Genomic DNA, 19,087 nt, shown 5'->3' with positions numbered 1-19,087 from the left:
CCCAGTTAGAGGCCGACAGGGACAACTGGCATGCCCATTCTGCGTAAGAGTCTTTCGTGGTTTTGCGTGAGTCCCTGAACTTCTGTCGGTGGGACTCTGGGGTTACTGCATAACGAGCCAGGAGCACTTCTTTAACCCGGGCGTAGCTATGGATATCCTGATCTGGCACGGTCCGGAAAGCATCAGAAGCTTTGCCTGACAGTTTGCCTGACAATATTGCAACCCACTCTCTTCTCGCTATTCGGTGCAGGTTACATTGTCGCTCAAAATCCGCCAGGTAGTTATCAATTTCACAGTCCTTTTCATCAAAAGCTTTAAAATCGCTAAACGGAATCTTCCTTGTGTCTGCTGTGCTGTACTCACTGTTCGGAGAAGGTGCGGCTGCTTGTTGGACTGCTGCCAGTTTTAACTGTAGTTCTGCGTTTACTAACATGTCCATCACTTTCAGCACCACATCCGGCGTTGGGCTCGGGCCGAACCACGCTAGCTTCTCTCTCATTAGCTTGTTGGCTGGTGATTCCTCTTCCTGAATCACTGGTGTCTCCATCTCTTGTACCGCTGGCGTTGCTGCAATCACGTTCTCCTGGTCTCGCTCCATTAATTCTGCTATGATGACCCGCTTGGTTTTGTTGCTAGCAATCCTTCCACGAACTTCCAGTAGTTCTTTCAGTGTATTTCTGTAGAATTTGCTGTATTTTACAAGGCTATCTAATAAGATCCAAACTAATAATCTCAAGAGATATTCACAGGTTCCTTCTATCTACTGCATAAATGAATTCATTGATCTACGCCTATTAAGACACACACATACGCACTGCTGCTGGTAAATGAACATCTGTGTTTATTCCCAAGGAAATAGGGATAGTCCGATATCACACATTAAAACATCATAATATACATACATATACAAGAGAAATTCATATATACTTATCACATCTGTAAGACCAGCTGGTTAGCAGAGAGCTTAAAGCTCCCATGGCCGGTATCAAGAGGAGAGAGAAAGCGGGAGAAGGCCTTGGCATGGCCACATGTCTTAGACCTAAGATGGCCACCAGGTTTCCATGAAGCTTTTGGCCAGCCAAGATCTTCACTCACCTCACATCCAAGAGAATAGACAGCTCTGCCATCCAGCCCCACTCACTCAATACTCATTCAAAACCCCACCCATATGTGCCTATCCAATCAGCTGCACTTCCAAAACATCCTCTCCTCTAGGGGGGGGAGGTATTGCAGTTGATTATCACAAAACTCTTTGAAGCCTGTAGCACAGCAGTGCAAACTGCAGGGGGCCCACTTCCTCTGTAGCTTCACTTAAACCATGGGATCAAGTGTCATTCCATTGTAAACCCAGATCTCTTTAGCCCAGATTATTTTGACTGTACTCCAACATATGCCGCTTTGCGCCTGAAAGGCGCATATTACCCTTCTTCAGCCACGGCTCCCATTGAACAGTCCATGTGGTCCAAACAGTCCTCAACTGTTTCAATGTGTAGCGTTCTTCAAAATGCGCCTCAGACACAGCTCCTATGGCACAGTCCATAACTAACTTCAACATGTGATTCCGAACCAGTACCTCTGGAACAGTCTTTCATTCTTTAACATGTGAAACAGCTCCTATGGAACAGTCCATAAATGTCTTAACGCAGGTGGCTTCCAAACCTGTTTTTCCGGACCAGTACCTATGGAACAGCACTTAATGGTTTTACCTTATTGCGCCTCTAAACATAGGCTTCCGAACCAGCTCCCATGGAACAGTCCATAACAGTTCTAACGAGCTGTGCTTCTCAACACATGCCGCTTTGCTACTGGGTGACACACCGACATCATTCTTCCGTGACAGCTTCCCTGTCACCATTCTGTATCTTCTTCTTTCTGCCATCTTCAGGACGGCGTGCAGTACGGGCAAGGGGTGTCCATTCACTCATCATTCACCAGCACACACTCAGAGCAGCATCTTAACCCGCTTTCAGATACAGAGTCTCAAGGAGGGCCTTTTCTTGCCCATCTTACTAGCCTAAAATACACAGTTATCACACTACACCATGATATAAATAAACCCATTACCATAATATCTACATATATGCATGTGACCCATCAAATTACATATCCCGTTCCCAACCTTCCATAGATACGGGTCGGGAGTATGCAGGCTTGCTCACAGTGGTTTTACCTACCGCAACTTGGCCTGTCTGCGGTACCTCAGGAATCTAACTTGGCAGCAAAGTCCCTAATTTGTACAAAGAAACCCCACCGCCAATTCGTCCCTCAACTTGCATAGATAAGCAGGAGAGCTTTCTATAAGTTTTGAGTCTAACAACACATATAAATCTCAAACAATGACACCAAAACCCACACAATTCTATCCCTGTGACTGGATTCCAGTGACCATGCCCAGGGTATCCTGCACCTCTACATACCGTTAGGTTCCAGAAATACCTTTGTTACATGACTGACGTTACCTTGGTATCCTTTAAGACAAGGACGAACTTGTCTACGTCATAAATAATACCCAGGTGCTTCCTTCCCAGCAATGATCTCTCCATCCCGAACACAGAGTACTGTGTATCGACCTGGTATGCAGAGGACATCGTGGTCATGCTTTCGACAGAGGGAAATATAGACCTGCCCCCCCGCTTCTGCACTCTCTGACCACATGTGGGTCATTTAGCCACACATGCAACAAGATAGAATCCCCAGTCAGTAAGCCCATTGATGCCACACAATATACAGACCGAGTCTGCACTTCTGTACATGGCTCATACAGCACACCCTTTCACAATCCGAACCAGTACAGCCCATCCAGGCATTCGATTACCACTTTGGATTACTGTAAGAGACATGTTTTGCAAAGTCTTACTGAGCGGTGATGCTAACTCATCAGGCCACTGCCCCTCATAGAGAGACTGTACAATCAGCTTGATGGTGGTCGATAACTCCGCCTGCCGCTGCGTGCACGCCAGAGCCACTGACATATCTATCCTATACCATCTCACACTGTCTATCAACCTCTCACCCTGGTTGACAAAATCTTGAGCCACTTTACACTGGGTCCCATTCCCCCCCAATATAGTGCTGAATACATCCCTCCTCCTCTTCTGGTTACTCCTCAGAGATAAGCGCCCTGAACCTCACTCTGTGTCCGCACATCTCTGAGAGCAAGCGACAAATATATTGCATATGATTCAGAGTATATTCAGCACATATAGGGTACTAGGATTCTATCAACCACTGTGAGATGCTGAAGCACCATGTGATGACGGCATACTGTACCCTGGTAGCCAGAGTTTATTGCTGTCACTGGCATTACCCATGCAGGGTTTCAACCTCTCAGGTAAGACATCAATTAGGTGTATCTCCCACATGTCCAGTAACCGAGAGCTTCTCTATAGGATTACTAAGATTGAGACACCGTCCCTACGAGGACGCTTTCACCCCATTAATGTATCACCTGGCACCCTCTAGTCTGGCCCACAGATATTGTATTATGCATAAGTGCCAGCCTCCTAGGTACCTGCACCATATTCAGTTATGTCAATACATCTAAACAACAAACAAAAACATTTCCTTTCCTAATAAACAAAAAACATATTTTGCAACTCTTGTTCTGAAGGATTGGATACGTTATTACTCCTTCCCCAACCTCCAACCCACTGCATTTGTATTCAAGTCCGTTTGCATTCATACATGACAGGAGACACTTTGGCAAAACGTTTCACGCGTCTCGTTGTTGGGCAAAGTCTTTCAGATTCAGTATTAGTGCAAAAATTGTCCTTAAGAAAAAGAAACCTTATATTTCAAGTATTAATCTGAATCTTTTCTCTCCTGAACGTTTATCAGAACAAATTTTCGGTGTGGTATGGCACAGACGAACTGCCAACCAGATGAACATTCTTCATCTCTGTTCCAGAATCCTCTCCAATTTCACTCCACCAAGATTCTGGAATTAAAGAACAAGGGCAGAATCAAATTCTTATCGCATAATATCTCATAACACAGTAATTTAGTGTTCCTGACTTCTGAATACATTATCAAAACAACCATGACTCCTCTCGGATGACCCCTTCTAAAATGGATCCCCATGGTACAAGCAAAAATCTAAAATAATAAAAAACTGAATGTGAACGTTGCTTCTCAAAAATTCAAAATTGTAAGCATTTAAAAAAGACAATGCATTATCTGTACTTTAAGATCTATGCACTACTCCCCCTTTCAGGTGGATAAATCACAAAATATTGGAATTCTTTCCACCTGAATGAAACAAAAAATAAAATAGATGAAACACTAGTAATAAACAAATGAAGAGAGAAAAAATAAATTGAGAGAATTTTTTTTTTTTTTTTTTTTTTTTTTAAATGAAAAATTAATAAAAAAAAAATTATATAAAAAAAAAATAAAAAAAAAAATGAAAAATATGAAAATTAATAATGATAAAAAAAATTAATAAAAAAAAAAAAATGAAAAATGAGAACAAAATTAGAAATGAAAATTAATAAAATAATAAAAAAATTACAAAATGTATTAAAAAAATTATGCTACAAATTATGGAAAAGAATTATATATATATATATTTTTTAAAAATCTGGCCATCAACACACAACAATACGGTAAGACAACCACCATCAAACAATGACAAACACTCAACTTTTAACTAAAGATATCCATGGACTTTCCTCCTGAGGAGAGTAAGCGCTCATTTCTATCTGGAAGAGAATTAGTTAATGGGAAAAACAAAAACAAAAACAAACATCTGTACTTCATCACAATCATTTGTAACCTCACTTGTAACTCTATCCTCCATCAATGTCTGACTATCGTTAAAAAAAAAAAAAAAAAAAATTCATTGTTTGCAAACAATTACTAATTAATGAGCTCATGGTACCATGTGATAATCGATTATACATTTACAATAACCCAACCCCTTTTCTGTTAAATTTGCCCACTGTTGTTCTCACTTGTAGGATCTGCAAAAAAAAAACAAACATTAGTATCCAAACCAGTTTAACGTCTTCCCTGGCTTCTAGAAAAAGGAACACAACGACAGTTATTATGCACAATTATCACAACAATCGACTTTTTAAGTCCCTCAAGCCTTTTGCCATTTTGTAATGCAGGGGGGAACAATTGCCATATTTTCCTATACTAAGCAGGCAGTATTGTGAAACTTTGCCATATTGCACAGGAAAAGTGGCAATGCCATCTGCATCCAATTACATACAAGCCAGAACGGTAGATTAGCCCAGGGGGCACCCATTGGAATGTTCATCCAGTCTTGTTGACTGTAATTAGGGCGTTGGCTGTCATTTATTATCTCCTCTTGAGAATTGTGTGCTCTGTCCTGGCTGCTACCTTCCATATCAGACTTTTGAGGTAGGCTGTTCTTACCCTGGGGGGGGGGTTTTATTGCAGATACCTGTATTTCTGGCACTTCCTGCTGCATGCCAGCAATCCCAAGGGCTCCACTCCATTTAGAATGTCTGAGCTCTCTATGCCTTCCTGTACCTCTGCTTTTTAGGGATAAATCTGCCTTTGACCCATATTCCCTATGACTGGACTCCTGACAGTAGTCTCGCAGGATATTAACAAAATTTTGGTAGGATCTAGCATTTCTCAGAGCCATTCTAGCAGGGTAGCTTACATAACATTTATTGGCCATTGAGTATATGAAACTTGCATCATCCTCCAATAAGTCAGGACAGTTGAACACTTTCGTATACAATGCAAGATACTCACTGCAGAATAATATCGGGTCATTTCCTCTCCTAAATTTCATTCGTTGCAAATCACTCATACCATTATCACGACTGTCTACAATACGTCGCAACTCTCTCCTCCGAACTTCTGCATCTGCTAAGTTATCATTAACCTGTGCCGACAACTTGCCTACCACAGGTCCTGGTAGCCATGCTTTCAGAAGAGAGCATGCATCCTCATTATTCAAGTGGAATTTAAGTACTAGAGCCTCAAATTTATTGGACAGGCTCATTGGTGATTCCAGACTGTTAAATTCACCCAGAACCTGGCATAACGTAAGTCTCTCTTGGATTGTAATCACACTGTTATTCTGTTTTGCAGCCATAGGTGCAATATCTGACTGTGTTTCAGAACGGCTCTTTTCCTCAGTGACTGTGCAGATACTGGCCAATTCACATGAGCCCTTGTGCTCGTTGAGCGATACAATATATTGCTCTTTAGTAAGAAGCTGGGAGTTTGCCTTTGCTAATTTCCTTTCTAAAGATATAACCACCTCTTCCATCTCTGACAACTTTATTTGCAATGATTCTAAAAGTTTGCTCTTCATCTGACCGTCCGCTCTCTGCATCTGAAGCTGCTCTTCTAGACCCCTATTTATTGCCGACATGCTATCTGCTTTTGTCTGCAATTTCTCTATCTCATTACTGGATGTTGTTGCAATCTTTCGAAGTTGCTCACTGAATCTCCCTACATCTTCAGTAGCACGTCTACTGTCTGCTTCCGATTTCTCTCCCATTTCCTCCGACAGAACCTTTATTCTAATCAATGCTGCGATTTCATTAGCCAATCTCTCCTTTTCCACTTTCTTTATCTGTTTACCCACTAATCTGGCATTATGTTGCTGACACTGAGATAATAGTGCATTACACTGGCTCTTAAGAGGTTCGTCTGCACATGAATGATAACTCACAGAGGCATGCTTTTTAACATATGTATACACAAGTTCCATTTTGCAACTATACAATCCACCCAATTCTTTTAGTACTAATGTTCTCACACTTAGCCACCTACACCCTGTAGACAAAACTATTTAACACGTACCTTTAATTAAACTGCACTTTCCCCCCCACAAAAAAATGTATTCACCATTACATATGTTTCCTTGGCTCAGATCATTTGCATGTCAAAGACCTGGAAAGGGGGGTCATTCGGGCTGTCAGCAGTTGAGAAAACACACATCACCCACACCCACCATTCAATTAACTTGTGTCAAAGACAGAGAGGGGGGGGGGGGGTTGCTCTTTAAACATGAGAAATGGTGTTCTATAGTTCAAACTTTAACACAACAGCGCATTGGGCATGTTAATTCATCTAACACAACATGACAATCCCTGGATCTCACACACTTCCGCACAAACAAACGTACCTCTCACACTGCCCCGAGTAATGAGCCAAACTAAATTCTCTTAGCTATTACAACTCACGAATAAAAAAAAACAAAAAAAAAACAAAAAACACAAACCGCTGTACTAGCCTTTACTATTCTCATTCATTACCACTTTTACGCGATGTCATTCAAAACAATTAAACCCTTTTGCATATACATAGGAAAGACTCATCACACATACCGTCCTATCAGCTGCCTTGTATTTTTGAGCACTTCTGTCCTGTAGGTTCTATGTGGCTTTTAGGGTTACCACAGTCCCATCTGGGGTGCCAATTGTAGAATTTGCTGTATTTTACAAGGCTATCTAATAAGATCCAAACTAATAATCTCAAGAGATATTCACAGGTTCCTTCTATCTACTGCATAAATGAATTCATTGATCTACGCCTATTAAGACACACACATACGCACTGCTGCTGGTAAATGAACATCTGTGTTTATTCCCAAGGAAATAGGGATAGTCCGATATCACACATTAAAACATCATAATATACATACATATACAAGAGAAATTCATATATACTTATCACATCTGTAAGACCAGCTGGTTAGCAGAGAGCTTAAAGCTCCCATGGCCGGTATCAAGAGGAGAGAGAAAGCGGGAGAAGGCCTTGGCATGGCCACATGTCTTAGACCTAAGATGGCCACCAGGTTTCCATGAAGCTTTTGGCCAGCCAAGATCTTCACTCACCTCACATCCAAGAGAATAGACAGCTCTGCCATCCAGCCCCACTCACTCAATACTCATTCAAAACCCCACCCATATGTGCCTATCCAATCAGCTGCACTTCCAAAACATCCTCTCCTCTAGGGGGGGGAGGTATTGCAGTTGATTATCACAAAACTCTTTGAAGCCTGTAGCACAGCAGTGCAAACTGCAGGGGGCCCACTTCCTCTGTAGCTTCACTTAAACCATGGGATCAAGTGTCATTCCATTGTAAACCCAGATCTCTTTAGCCCAGATTATTTTGACTGTACTCCAACAATTTCTTTTAAGCAGGGTGTAGCAGCCTTCCATTCACTGTTCCCAGTGTCTGCTTGGAGTCCTGGTGTAAGGGAGAGTAGACGGGAAGATCCCGCTGCTGCCATCCAATTGTAACGGTATCGGTATGATATCCCCGTCAAACAGTCCCTTCTTCCCATAAAAGAAATCACAGCAGCATCCATACATGAGCCAAGGCTTAATGCTGGTATAACACCGAGTTTTAATCGTAAGAAACCAGAGCTTATATGTGGTTACAACTGTTACAATGACAAATCTCCGCCCCCCCTTACACAGTGGGGGGGTCTTCAATACAGCTCCTTTGAAATAAAGATATTTCTTTGAACTAGTCAGTATCTAGCCGGTTCAGCACCGCATATAGAGAGATAATTATCACAATGAAGCAATCAGCATAATTAACATGAGCCACTTATCTAATCACAGTAACCAGTAAACACAGGGCTAGAACAATTAACATTTGAAACAGGGCTAGCTGCAGAAGAGTAAATACAATTAACAGCCTTAAACAAGCAGGGAGGATTAAACTGAAGCATATAGGTAAAAAGTCCATCACACAGACACTAGAGGAAAATGTTCGATCAACTGTCTCTGAGTAATGTCTTACTCTATCATGGCATAGCTGCCACCTGGCCACACTGGTATTGAGGAGCCGCTATACCTTCTCAATTACATTTGTAGGTTTCTCATATCTCTGCTTTCTCTTTCAGTTTCCACAGTCCTGGCGAGGAGTAACATTTTATGCACCGACGTCACCCTGGAAGGAGCATATGCTACTTGTCCTGAAGGTAAATGACCACAAGACTTGGAATAGAGATCTGTATCAGTGTGATAGAGACGTTTCCTTCACTCCAGACCACCCATGAGATCTTTAGAGATCTCAGACCACCCATGAGGTCCTAGAGATCTCAGACCACCCATGAGGTCCTAAAAATCCCAGACCACCCATGAGGTCCTAGAGATCTCAGACCACCCATGAGGTCCTAGAGATCTCAGACTACCCATGAAGTCCTAGAAGTCTCATACCACCCATGAAGTCCTAGAGGTCTCAGACCACCCATGAGGTCCTAGAAATCCCAGACCACCCATGAGGTCCTAGAGATCTCAGACCACCCATGAGGTCCTAGAGATCTCAGACCACCCATGAAGTCCTAGAGGTCTCAGACCACCCATGAGGTCCTAGAGGTCTCAGATCACCCATGAGGTCCTAGAGATCTCAGACCACTCACAAGGTCCTAGTGATCTCACACTACCCATGAGGTCCTAGAGATCTCACACCACCCATAAGGGCCTAGAGATCTCACACCGCCCATGAGGTCCTAGAGATCTCAGATCACCCACAAGGTCCTAGCTTGTTGGTTGTTTTGATGTTGCCTTTGGGGAGAGAGAGAGGGAGGGAGAGACACGCGCTTGGGTGTCTATAGGATGAGTGAGAGGGTGTGTAGAGAGGTCAATAAACAAGTCCTCAAAAGGTGCCCAGTAGGGCGGGGTAGGAAGGGGATGGGTGGGAGGGGAAAGAGGGCATGGGAAGGGTTAAAGGGAGGGGTCAGGAAGCGTATAATACTCAAATCAAGAGCTGTGTTGTTATTAAGGGTGGAAACGGGAGGGGAGAGTGAGGGGAGGCCATTGGGCGACCAGGTTTATCTAGAGAGGCGTGAGATGGCCACTTACCTAAGCTGGAGGATAAGGGATGTGTACCCTATTACTATATCAATTTGTCTAGATGCAGGATAGGTTACTGGCCATCACCTCTTGGAATGTACGAGGACTGGGGGACCCAATCAAGAGATCATCAGTTATATCACTCCTGGAAGATACTATGCCGGGAGTGATATGTTTACAAGAGACACACTTGACTAAGGACTCAGTCTCACTACTGAATAGCCGTAAATTTCAATCCCAGTTCCATTCGGTCCATTCCTCTTACTTGAGGGGGGTGAGTATATTGGTGGGGAGGGGTGTGGCGTTCTCTTGTATCGAGTCTCAGATAGATGACCAGGGTCGTTATATATTTCTTTCCTGCCTAATTGAGAACAGCCCATATGTTTTGGCCAATATGTATATCCCCCCACCATTTAAGCTAGATGTTACACAAGCTCCTTAAGTTTATACTTGATAAAACAGATGTTCCTGTGATAGCTGTAGGGGATTACAATGAGGTCTTGGATAGAAGTCTGGATAGATTTCCTCCTGGGAAAAAAACTGGGGAGGGGCGACTAGCTCGGTTTCTGGAGGAAATAGGGATGAGGGATATATGGAGAACTTATTTTCCACTGGACCGCCAATATTCGTGCTACTCCAGTTCCCATCATACATTTTCCAGAATAGATTTGACTGTTGGTAGCGAGGATGTAATACCCCGGGTAAAGAGAATATATTATGGCCCCAGAGGGGTCTCGGACCACTCCCCTCTGGTGCTAATAATAAAGACTGCAGTTAAAGTCTCCCGTAAAGAATGGAAATTTAACCCAGGTTGGCTGGAGTTAATTGGTGACGTAGGAACCCTGGAGGCTAAACTAAAAGAGTACGTATATATTAATACAGGATCCGCACCGACGGGAATAGTTTGGGACTCTCTGAAAGCCTTTATGCAAGGCTTACTAATTCAGCAGGTTACTAGGGTAAAAAGAGAAGGGAGAGAGCAGGAGGGTAAGTTGGCCTGTGAGTCCACTCAAGCAGAATTGAGGTTTATTGAACAACCCACTCCAGCCATGCAGGAAGCATGGCTGACAAAACAGCTAGAGTATAGAACAGCCATTCTGAGGCCCCCCGTACACACGAGAGGATCCATCCACTGGAATTGATCCGCGGACCGGCTTCAGCGGATAGATCCTATGGTGTGTACAATCCAGCGGATCTGTTTCCGCGGATTTTTATCCCCTGGGATGGATTTCAAGCGGATAAAAATTTGAAGACATGCTTTCAAATCTATCCGCTTGAATCCATCCCAACGGATTGATCCGCTGGTCTGTACAGACTCACCGGATCAATCCGTCCGAATGAATTCGCAATGATTCGATGCATGCGTGAAATTCCTTATATGACAGCGTCGCGCACGTCGCCGCGTCATCATCGCGGCGACGGCCCGACACGTCATCGCGATGGGATTTCGGCGCGGATTTCGATCCGATGGTGAGTACACTCCATCGGATCAAAATCCTCGCAAAAACCTCGAGAGGATTTATCCGCGGAAACGGTCCGGTGGACCGTATCCGCGGATAAATCCTCTCGTGTGTACGGGGCCTGAGAAGCACTGAGAACAAACAAACTCTACAAAGGCAGTGCCAGCTTGGCAAGGGAGAGAAGGTAGGGAGGATCCTATCACTCCTAAGTAGAACTAACTCCCCCCCGTCAAACATCCTAGCAATAAGGACAACAGCGGGAAAAATCTCCACGGACGGCCAAGTGATCCTACAAACGTTTTGCGAATATTACAAGGGATTGTATAGATCTATAGGGGGGGCTGGGAGTGTAGCTATGCAAACTGTCTTTTAGAATACAGTAGTCCCCACTCTGCCTGATGAGGACAGACAGGTCTTAGAAGCACCAATCACTTTAAGCGAAATCCAACAAGCTGTAACTGAGATGCCAAACCAGAAATCCCCTGGCCCGGATGGGTTACCTATCGAGGTATATAAGAAATTTGGTGAGATTTTGCTTCCAGAGTTGTTGAAGGCTCTGGAGGGAGCTGAAAATGGAGGTACACTTCCCCGTTCAATGTCGGAAGCAACGATCATTGTAATTCACAAGGAGGGGAAAGAAAAACTGACGCCCTCATCTTACCGCCCAATTTCTTTGTTAACCACCGATGTTAAGATCCTAGCTAAAATTCTAGCAACACGCTTAAACAGATTTATTAGTAGCCTCATTCACCCAGACCAATCAGGGTTTATATCAGGCAGGGCAACAACTACCAATATAAGAAGAACGTTTCTAAATTTACAAATACCAACGGATAATGAAAGACCTAGAGCAGTGCTATCTCTTGATGCCGCTAAGGCATTCGATAGCTTGGAATGGAGCTACTTATGGGAAGTATTAGAGAAATTTGGCATCGGACCTCGCTACATAGGATGGGTTAAATTGCTATACAGCGAGCCAAGAGCCAAAATTAAAATTAATAACGAGACATCGGAAGTTTTCCAGTTGGAACGGGGGACAAGGCAGGGGTGTCCTCTGTCCCCCCTTCTGTTCGCCCTCGCTATGGAACCACTTGCAATAATGGCCAGGGCGAGGGCGGACATAATGGGGTTCAGAAGACACCAAGGAGAAGACAAGATTGCATTATTTGCAAATGATATCTTGTTCTTCCTAGGGGATGTTGAAACCACTTTAGACAAAGTGATGCAATTGGTAGTTGACTTTGGTCATTTCTCAGGTTTGACAATTAACTGGGAAAATCCGCCCTCCTACCACTGGATCCAGCCGATTTCCAGCTCCTGCCAGGCACCTCTCGATTTAGTGTGGTCACAAAATTCAAATACTTAGGGATTTGGATAACGAAAGATGTCACTCAATATGCAAACTTAAATCTCGCCCCATTGTTATCAAAGTGGAAAAATAAATGCGATATTTGGAAAAGACTTCCCCTGTCCGTAGCAGGACGATGCAACCTAATAAAAATGTTGTGGCAGCCACAATTATTATACGTGCTCCACAATGCACCCTTAGGCCCCGTACAGACGACCGAACATGTCTGCTAAAACTGGTCCGCGGACCAGTTTCAGCAGACATGTTCGGTCGTCTGTACAGCCGAGTGGACAGGATTCCAGCGTACATTTGCCTGCCAGGCCTTTTTTGATCGGGCAAATATTTCTAAACATGTTTAGAAACATGCCCGCTGGAATCCTGTCCGTCTGACATGTTCGGTCGTCTGTACAGACCTACCGTACATGTCCGAGCGGCCGCCATCCCTCGCATGCGTCAAATGACTTCGACGCATGCGTGGAAGCATTGAACTGACAGGGCCGCGCACGTCGCCGCGACGGCGCGGCCTCGTCGCCGCGTATCGAGTACGCGCGGATTTCTGTATGATGGTGTGTATAGCCACCATACAGAAATCTCCGGGCAGACATGTACGCTGAAAACGGTCCGGAGGACCGTTTTCAGCGTACATGTTTGCTCGTCTGTACGAGGTCTTATGGTTAGGATATACATGGTTCAAGAAAGTAGAATCCCTATTTAGAGAACTTATATGGAGAGGAGGCCAAGCCAGGATAAGCTTGCAAAAACTCCAATTACCAGTAAAAGAAGGGGGTATGGCGGTTCCACACCCAAAGCTATATTTTATTGCGTCACAATTACAACATTTGGCACGGTGTGGAACCGCTGAGAGAGACGGCTCCATCAGCGTTTGATGTTAACAAATAACCCCCACAAACTGTTGGTGGAAGCCTTAGGCCCCGTACACACCAGAGGATATCCGCTGGAAATTTGGATCTGATGGCTGTACTCACCATCAGATCGAAATCCGCGCGGAATACATCCGCGGTGACGTGTCGCGCCATCGCCGCGACGATGACGCGGTGACGTGCGCGACGCTGGAAGGTAACTACTTCCACGCATGCGTCGAATCATTACGACGCATGCGAGGGAGGGGAGCGGACGGACTGATCCGGTGAGTCTGTACAGACGACCGGATCAGTCCGCTGGACTGGATCCCAGCGGATAGATTTTGTAGCATGCTACAAAATTTTTAATCCGCTGGGAATCCGTCGGCTGGATAAATATCCGCCGACATTTGTCTGCTCGGGCCTACACACGACCGGATCTATCCGCTTGAACTGATCCGCGGATCAATCCCAGCGGATAGATCCTCTCGTGTGTACAGGGCCTTAGAGGCAGATTTTTTTCCCTACAAACACCTAACAGTAAAACTAGCTAGCAAAGTATGGCATATCACAAAGACCCTACTGGGATATAGTGGCCTAACAGAATTTTCTCCCCTATGGAAAAATAACAATCTTCAGGAAATAACATGTATAGAAGAATCAAGTGAGTGGAAGAGTCAAGGTATTACCCGACTAAAGCACTTGTTCGAGGGCAACACCCTAAAAACATTTCTAGATCTAACTAGGGAATTTAATATCTCAAACAAAACATTCTACAAATACTTGCAGGTTCGCCATGCTATCCAAGCACAATTTAGCTCCAAACCAATTATATGGACCCAGATTCCTGTCCTTAAAGCGGTGGTTCCCCTAAAAATAAAATGTTAACATTGCCTTTCCCAAATAAATTACGATTAGAATCGGCCGGTTTTATTAAAAAAAAAAGGTCCGTACATACCGTTTGTTAGATTCGTTCCCACCACCACTTCCGGGTACGATGCTGGCGGTGGGCGTTCCTAATTGATGGACAGGCATCCGACCGACGCATACATCGCGTCACGAGATGCCGAAAGAAGCCGAACGTCGGTGCGCATGCGCTGTATAGAGCCGCACCAACGTTCGGCTTCTTTCGGCATCTCGTGACGCGATGTATGTGTCGGTCGGATGCCTGTCCATCAATTAGGAACGCCCACCGCCAGCATCGTACCCGGAAGTGGCGGTGGGAACGAATCTAACAAACGGTATGTACGGACCTTTTTTTTTTAATAAAACCGGCCGATTCTAATCGTAATTTATTTGGGAAAGGCAATGTTAACATTTTATTTTTAGGGGAACCCCCGCTTTAAGGTAATCAAGGCAAGTATTGCTAAGGGTCTAATATCATTAGTATACAATAGTTGAGTGCTAGTGCGATAAGCAGAGCGGGCCCGGCCAAGAGTAAAGCAGCGTGGGAAAGAGATTTGGGAATAATATCACTCGAACAGTGGGATAGGATCCTTCAACAAAGCTCATTGGTCTCAATTGCTCCAGCGCAAAGACTGTCCCACCTGTTCTTATTACATAGGGTATACCATACCCCGCACAAAATGTTTAAAATGGGGTGGAGACAAAATAACGAATGCCCGAGATGTAAAAATAAAGGGGATCTAATACACATGGTCTGGAAGTGCTCCAAACTCTATAGCTACTGGAGGGAAATAGTAGAGAGGATAAATAAGGCATTTGGAACATCCCTTGATCCAGTGGCTAGGACCTGCCTCTTGGGGAGCATAGAGGACACAAGAGTCCCTCAAGGCAGCGGGGAAGCTATACTGAGATGCCTCTTCCAGGCACGTAAGGCCCCATGCACACGAGACGCTGCTAAACTCGAGTTCAGAGGCATTTTTTTCAACTGCCCCTGAACACATTTAATGTTATCCTATGTGTCCATGCACACATTCACGTTTTTTGGCGTTTTAAAGCAGTTGGGTTTATGTCCGTTTTTTCAGACGCAAAATTTTGGGTTCAGAAGCGTTCAGATTTCGCGTTTCAGACGCAACTTGCGGTAAAACGCCGCTAATCGCGGCAAAACGCCGGTATAGGCGTTTTTAAAGGTGACCTATTTTTTTACATTAGAAATCTCAAAAATGATGGCAAATGATGAAAAACCATAAAAAACATAAAAAATGTAATTGCTTGCATTGCATTGTGGACAATCCACAACTTGTGGCAGGTCACGTGGCCGGGTCACGTGGCCAGTGGACAATCCACAACTTGTGGCAGGTAACATGGCCAGGTGACGTGGCAAGTGTACAATCCACAACTTGTGGTAGGTGGCGTGGCCAGGTGACATGGCAGATGACGTGGCAAGTGGACAATACACAACTTGAGGCAGGTGACGTGGCAAGTGGACAATCCACAACTTGTGGTAGGTGACATGGCCAGGTGATGTGGCAGGTGACATGGCCAGGTCACGTGGCCAGTGGACAATCCACAACTTGTGGCAGGTGACATGGCCAGTTGACGTGGCAGGTGACGTGGCCAGTGGACAATCCACAACTTGTGGCAGGTGACGTGGCCAGGTGACGTGGCAGGTGGACAATCCACAACTTGTGGCAAGTGATGTGGCAGGTGACGTGGCCAGGTGACATGGCAAGTGGACAATCCACAACTTGTGGCAGGTGACATGGCCAGGTGACATGGCAGGTGACGTGGCCAGGTGACGTGGCCAGTGGACAATCCACAACTTGTGGCAGGTGACGTGGCCAGGTGACATGGCAAGTGGACAATCCACAACTTGTGGCAGGTGACGTGGCCAGGTGACATGCCAGGTGACATGGCCAGTGGACAATCCACAACTTGTGGCAGGTGGCGTGGCCAGGTGACATGGCAGATGACGTGGCAAGTGGACAATACACAACTTGAGGCAGGTGACGTGGCCAGGTGACATGGCCAGTGGACAATCCATAACTTGTGGCAGGTGGCGTGGCCAGGTGACATGGCAGATGACGTGGCAAGTGGACAATACACAACTTGAGGCAGGTGACGTGGTAAGTGGACAATCCACAACTTGTGGTAGGTGACGTGGCCAGGTGATGTGGCAGGTGACGTGGCCAGGTCATGTGGCCAGTGGACAATCCACAACTTGTGGCAGGTGACGTGGCCAGTTGACGTGGCAGGTGACGTGGCCAGTGGACAATCCACAACTTGTGGCAGGTGACGTGGCCAGGTGACATGGCAGGTGACGTGGCCAGTGGACAATCCACAACTTGTGGCAGGTGGCGTGGCCAGGTGACGTGGCAGATGACGTGGCAATTGGACAATTCACAACTTGAGGCAGGTGACGTGGCAAGTGACACGCTAAATACACGTACACTGCTGCTCTCTCAGTTGCTCTGGTCTCACAAAATGGCTGAAATGGTTAAATAATACTGTTTTTTGAGCTTAGGGAGGGCCTTATGATGTTTCTTAACCAAATGCTTATAAACGCAAACACGGTAAAACGCCGCGAAATTCACGGCAAAAACGGGCGTTTTAAATGCCGTTTTTTGCGTTTGAAAACTTGTGTTTAGATGAGTTTGCATTTGCTTCTCGTGTGCATGGGGCCTAAGATGATAGCCCAAAAATGGCAGGCGCAGACTCCTCCGTCAGTAGTCAACTGGCTAGCATCCATGAAACTAACAATCTCAAATGAAAGAGTGTACTTTATCAGACAGGGGAACTATGGGAAATTCGAAGGAATATGGGGGCCGTGGCTGAGGATGATGGGGAACCTAGATTAGGGGAACCCGAGAAAATGGTTCCAGGACACCATCCCCCCCCCCGGCAGCGATGGTTGATACCCATCGCGGCCGGGGTGGGATTGCCAGGAGCTCCGATAGGGCTACCCACCCTGGGGAACTTGTCCTCTCATATTAACACAATGGGAATCTGTTAACAGTAAAGCGCAGGGGCCTCTCCCTTCTCTTCTCGTTGTCCTGCACAGCAGATCAACCAAAGGGGTAATACGCTTCCTTAGATAGGGGTAGGGCGGGGGGGGGGGGGGTGGTGAAGGGGTAAGAAAAGATTTATGGCTAGGAGATATAGCAGGCATCAGGTACTCATGGGTATACAAGCTAGGATTACGGTCAGTATTGGCTGTAGAAGCTGTTTTTCTTTTGGTCTCCTCCGGCTTGTATGTATTCTTGTATGTTGCAATACTGTTACCTGTTTAAATATGTGCTTGCTGTACCAAGTCATTTTAAAATCAAATAAAAAACAATTAAACCAAAAAAAGAGATCTCAGACCACCCATGAGGTCCTAAAGATCTCAGACCACCCATGAGGTCCTAAAGATCTCAGACCACCCATGAGGTCCTAAAGATCTCAGACCACCCATGAGGTCCTAAAGATCTCAGACAACCCATGAGGTCCTAAAGATCTCATATCCAATATGAGAAGAAGGACCACTGTCACCACCCAGCAGAACAGTCTAAGAAATGACAGGAGGGGAGTGCTGGTCATTCACGCAAAGCCCCTATATGAGGGTATTTTGGGGTACACCTCGGGGGCTCCAATCTTCTGTATATTGCTGTGTATATATTTATGATTGTAGAATGTTATAATCAGATATTTCATCACCGCCTCTTCTCATTTTTATTTCAGGTTACGCCCTCAGGGATTGTTCCTGTGGGAGTGTCTGTAGCACGTGGGAGACCCAGTCTGAGGACACTTGTCACTGTCAGTGTGACAATGTCGACTGGACTTCAGTCCACTGCTGTAGAGTCTGACCACCAGAGGGCGATGGGAGTGACACCGCTGAATGATCTCTTCTATCACAAGAGCTCCACATCACATCTATTATATGGTTGTAGAACGGCTTATAAAAGTTTGCATTTGTCATTTCTTTTGTAGCAAATAAAGTTTTCTCTGAAAATGTTGTTGAGTTACTCCGCCCTAATCCCGAATTCTTCATTCCTCACAGTGGGAGGGCGGAGTCGGAGTGACGTCACAGGTTCTCTTTAGTTTTAGCTGGAGCAATCAGGTTTTATAGCTCCTCCTCCTGAGTTTGTGACTCTGTAAAACATTTATATAGGTAGATTCAGTAAGAGTTAGGTCGGCTTATCAGTAGATAAGCAGACCTAACTCAGAATCTACGCCGACCTATGTTTAAGTGTATTCTCAAACAGAGATACACTTAAACATATCTAAGATACGACGGCTTGCGCGGTCCTATCTTAGATTGCAATATTTTGGATGGCCGCTAGGTGGCGCTTCCATTGCGGTCGGCATAGAATATGTAAATGAGGGGATACGCCGATTCACGAACATACGCCGGCTGCCGCAGTCAATTTACGCCGTTTTCGTAAGGCATTAGCAGGCCTAAAGTTATTCCATCTATTAGGTGGAATAACAATGTTAAAGTATGGCCGCCGTTCCCGCCGCAAGATTTGAATTTTTTACGTCGTTTGCGTAAGTCGTCCGCGAATCGGGATTTACGTCGTTTACGTCCACGTCAAAATCAATAGGCCCGTGCGGCGTATGTAGCCGCAATGCACACTGGGAAATGTAGGCGCCCAGCGCATGCGCAGTTTAAAAAAACGTAAAAAACGTGAGGTCAAGCCTCATTGCCATCAAACACGTCCCCCTCCAACACATTTG

General features: G+C 45.1%; 1 protein-coding gene across 2 annotated transcripts in view; it reads left to right on the top strand.

The window, feature by feature from the left end:
• The window catches only part of LOC120924736 (resistin-like), a 29,179-nt gene extending 10,817 nt beyond the window's left edge, over positions 1 to 18,362 (top strand). For both annotated transcript variants that reach the window (XM_040335751.1, XM_040335750.1), the window contains 2 exons: positions 8,849 to 8,926; positions 18,092 to 18,362. In XM_040335751.1, coding sequence (XP_040191685.1) covers positions 8,849 to 8,926; positions 18,092 to 18,216 — 203 coding nt within the window. In that variant the 3' untranslated portion in view covers positions 18,217 to 18,362. The remainder of the gene's footprint in view (positions 1 to 8,848; positions 8,927 to 18,091) is intronic.
• Positions 18,363 to 19,087: the final 725 nt, after the last annotated feature.

The sequence above is a fragment of the Rana temporaria genome, chromosome 1 (genome assembly GCF_905171775.1).
Source record: "Rana temporaria chromosome 1, aRanTem1.1, whole genome shotgun sequence".
NCBI lineage: Eukaryota > Metazoa > Chordata > Amphibia > Anura > Ranidae > Rana > Rana temporaria.
This window is presented reverse-complemented; position numbering and strand designations above follow the sequence as displayed.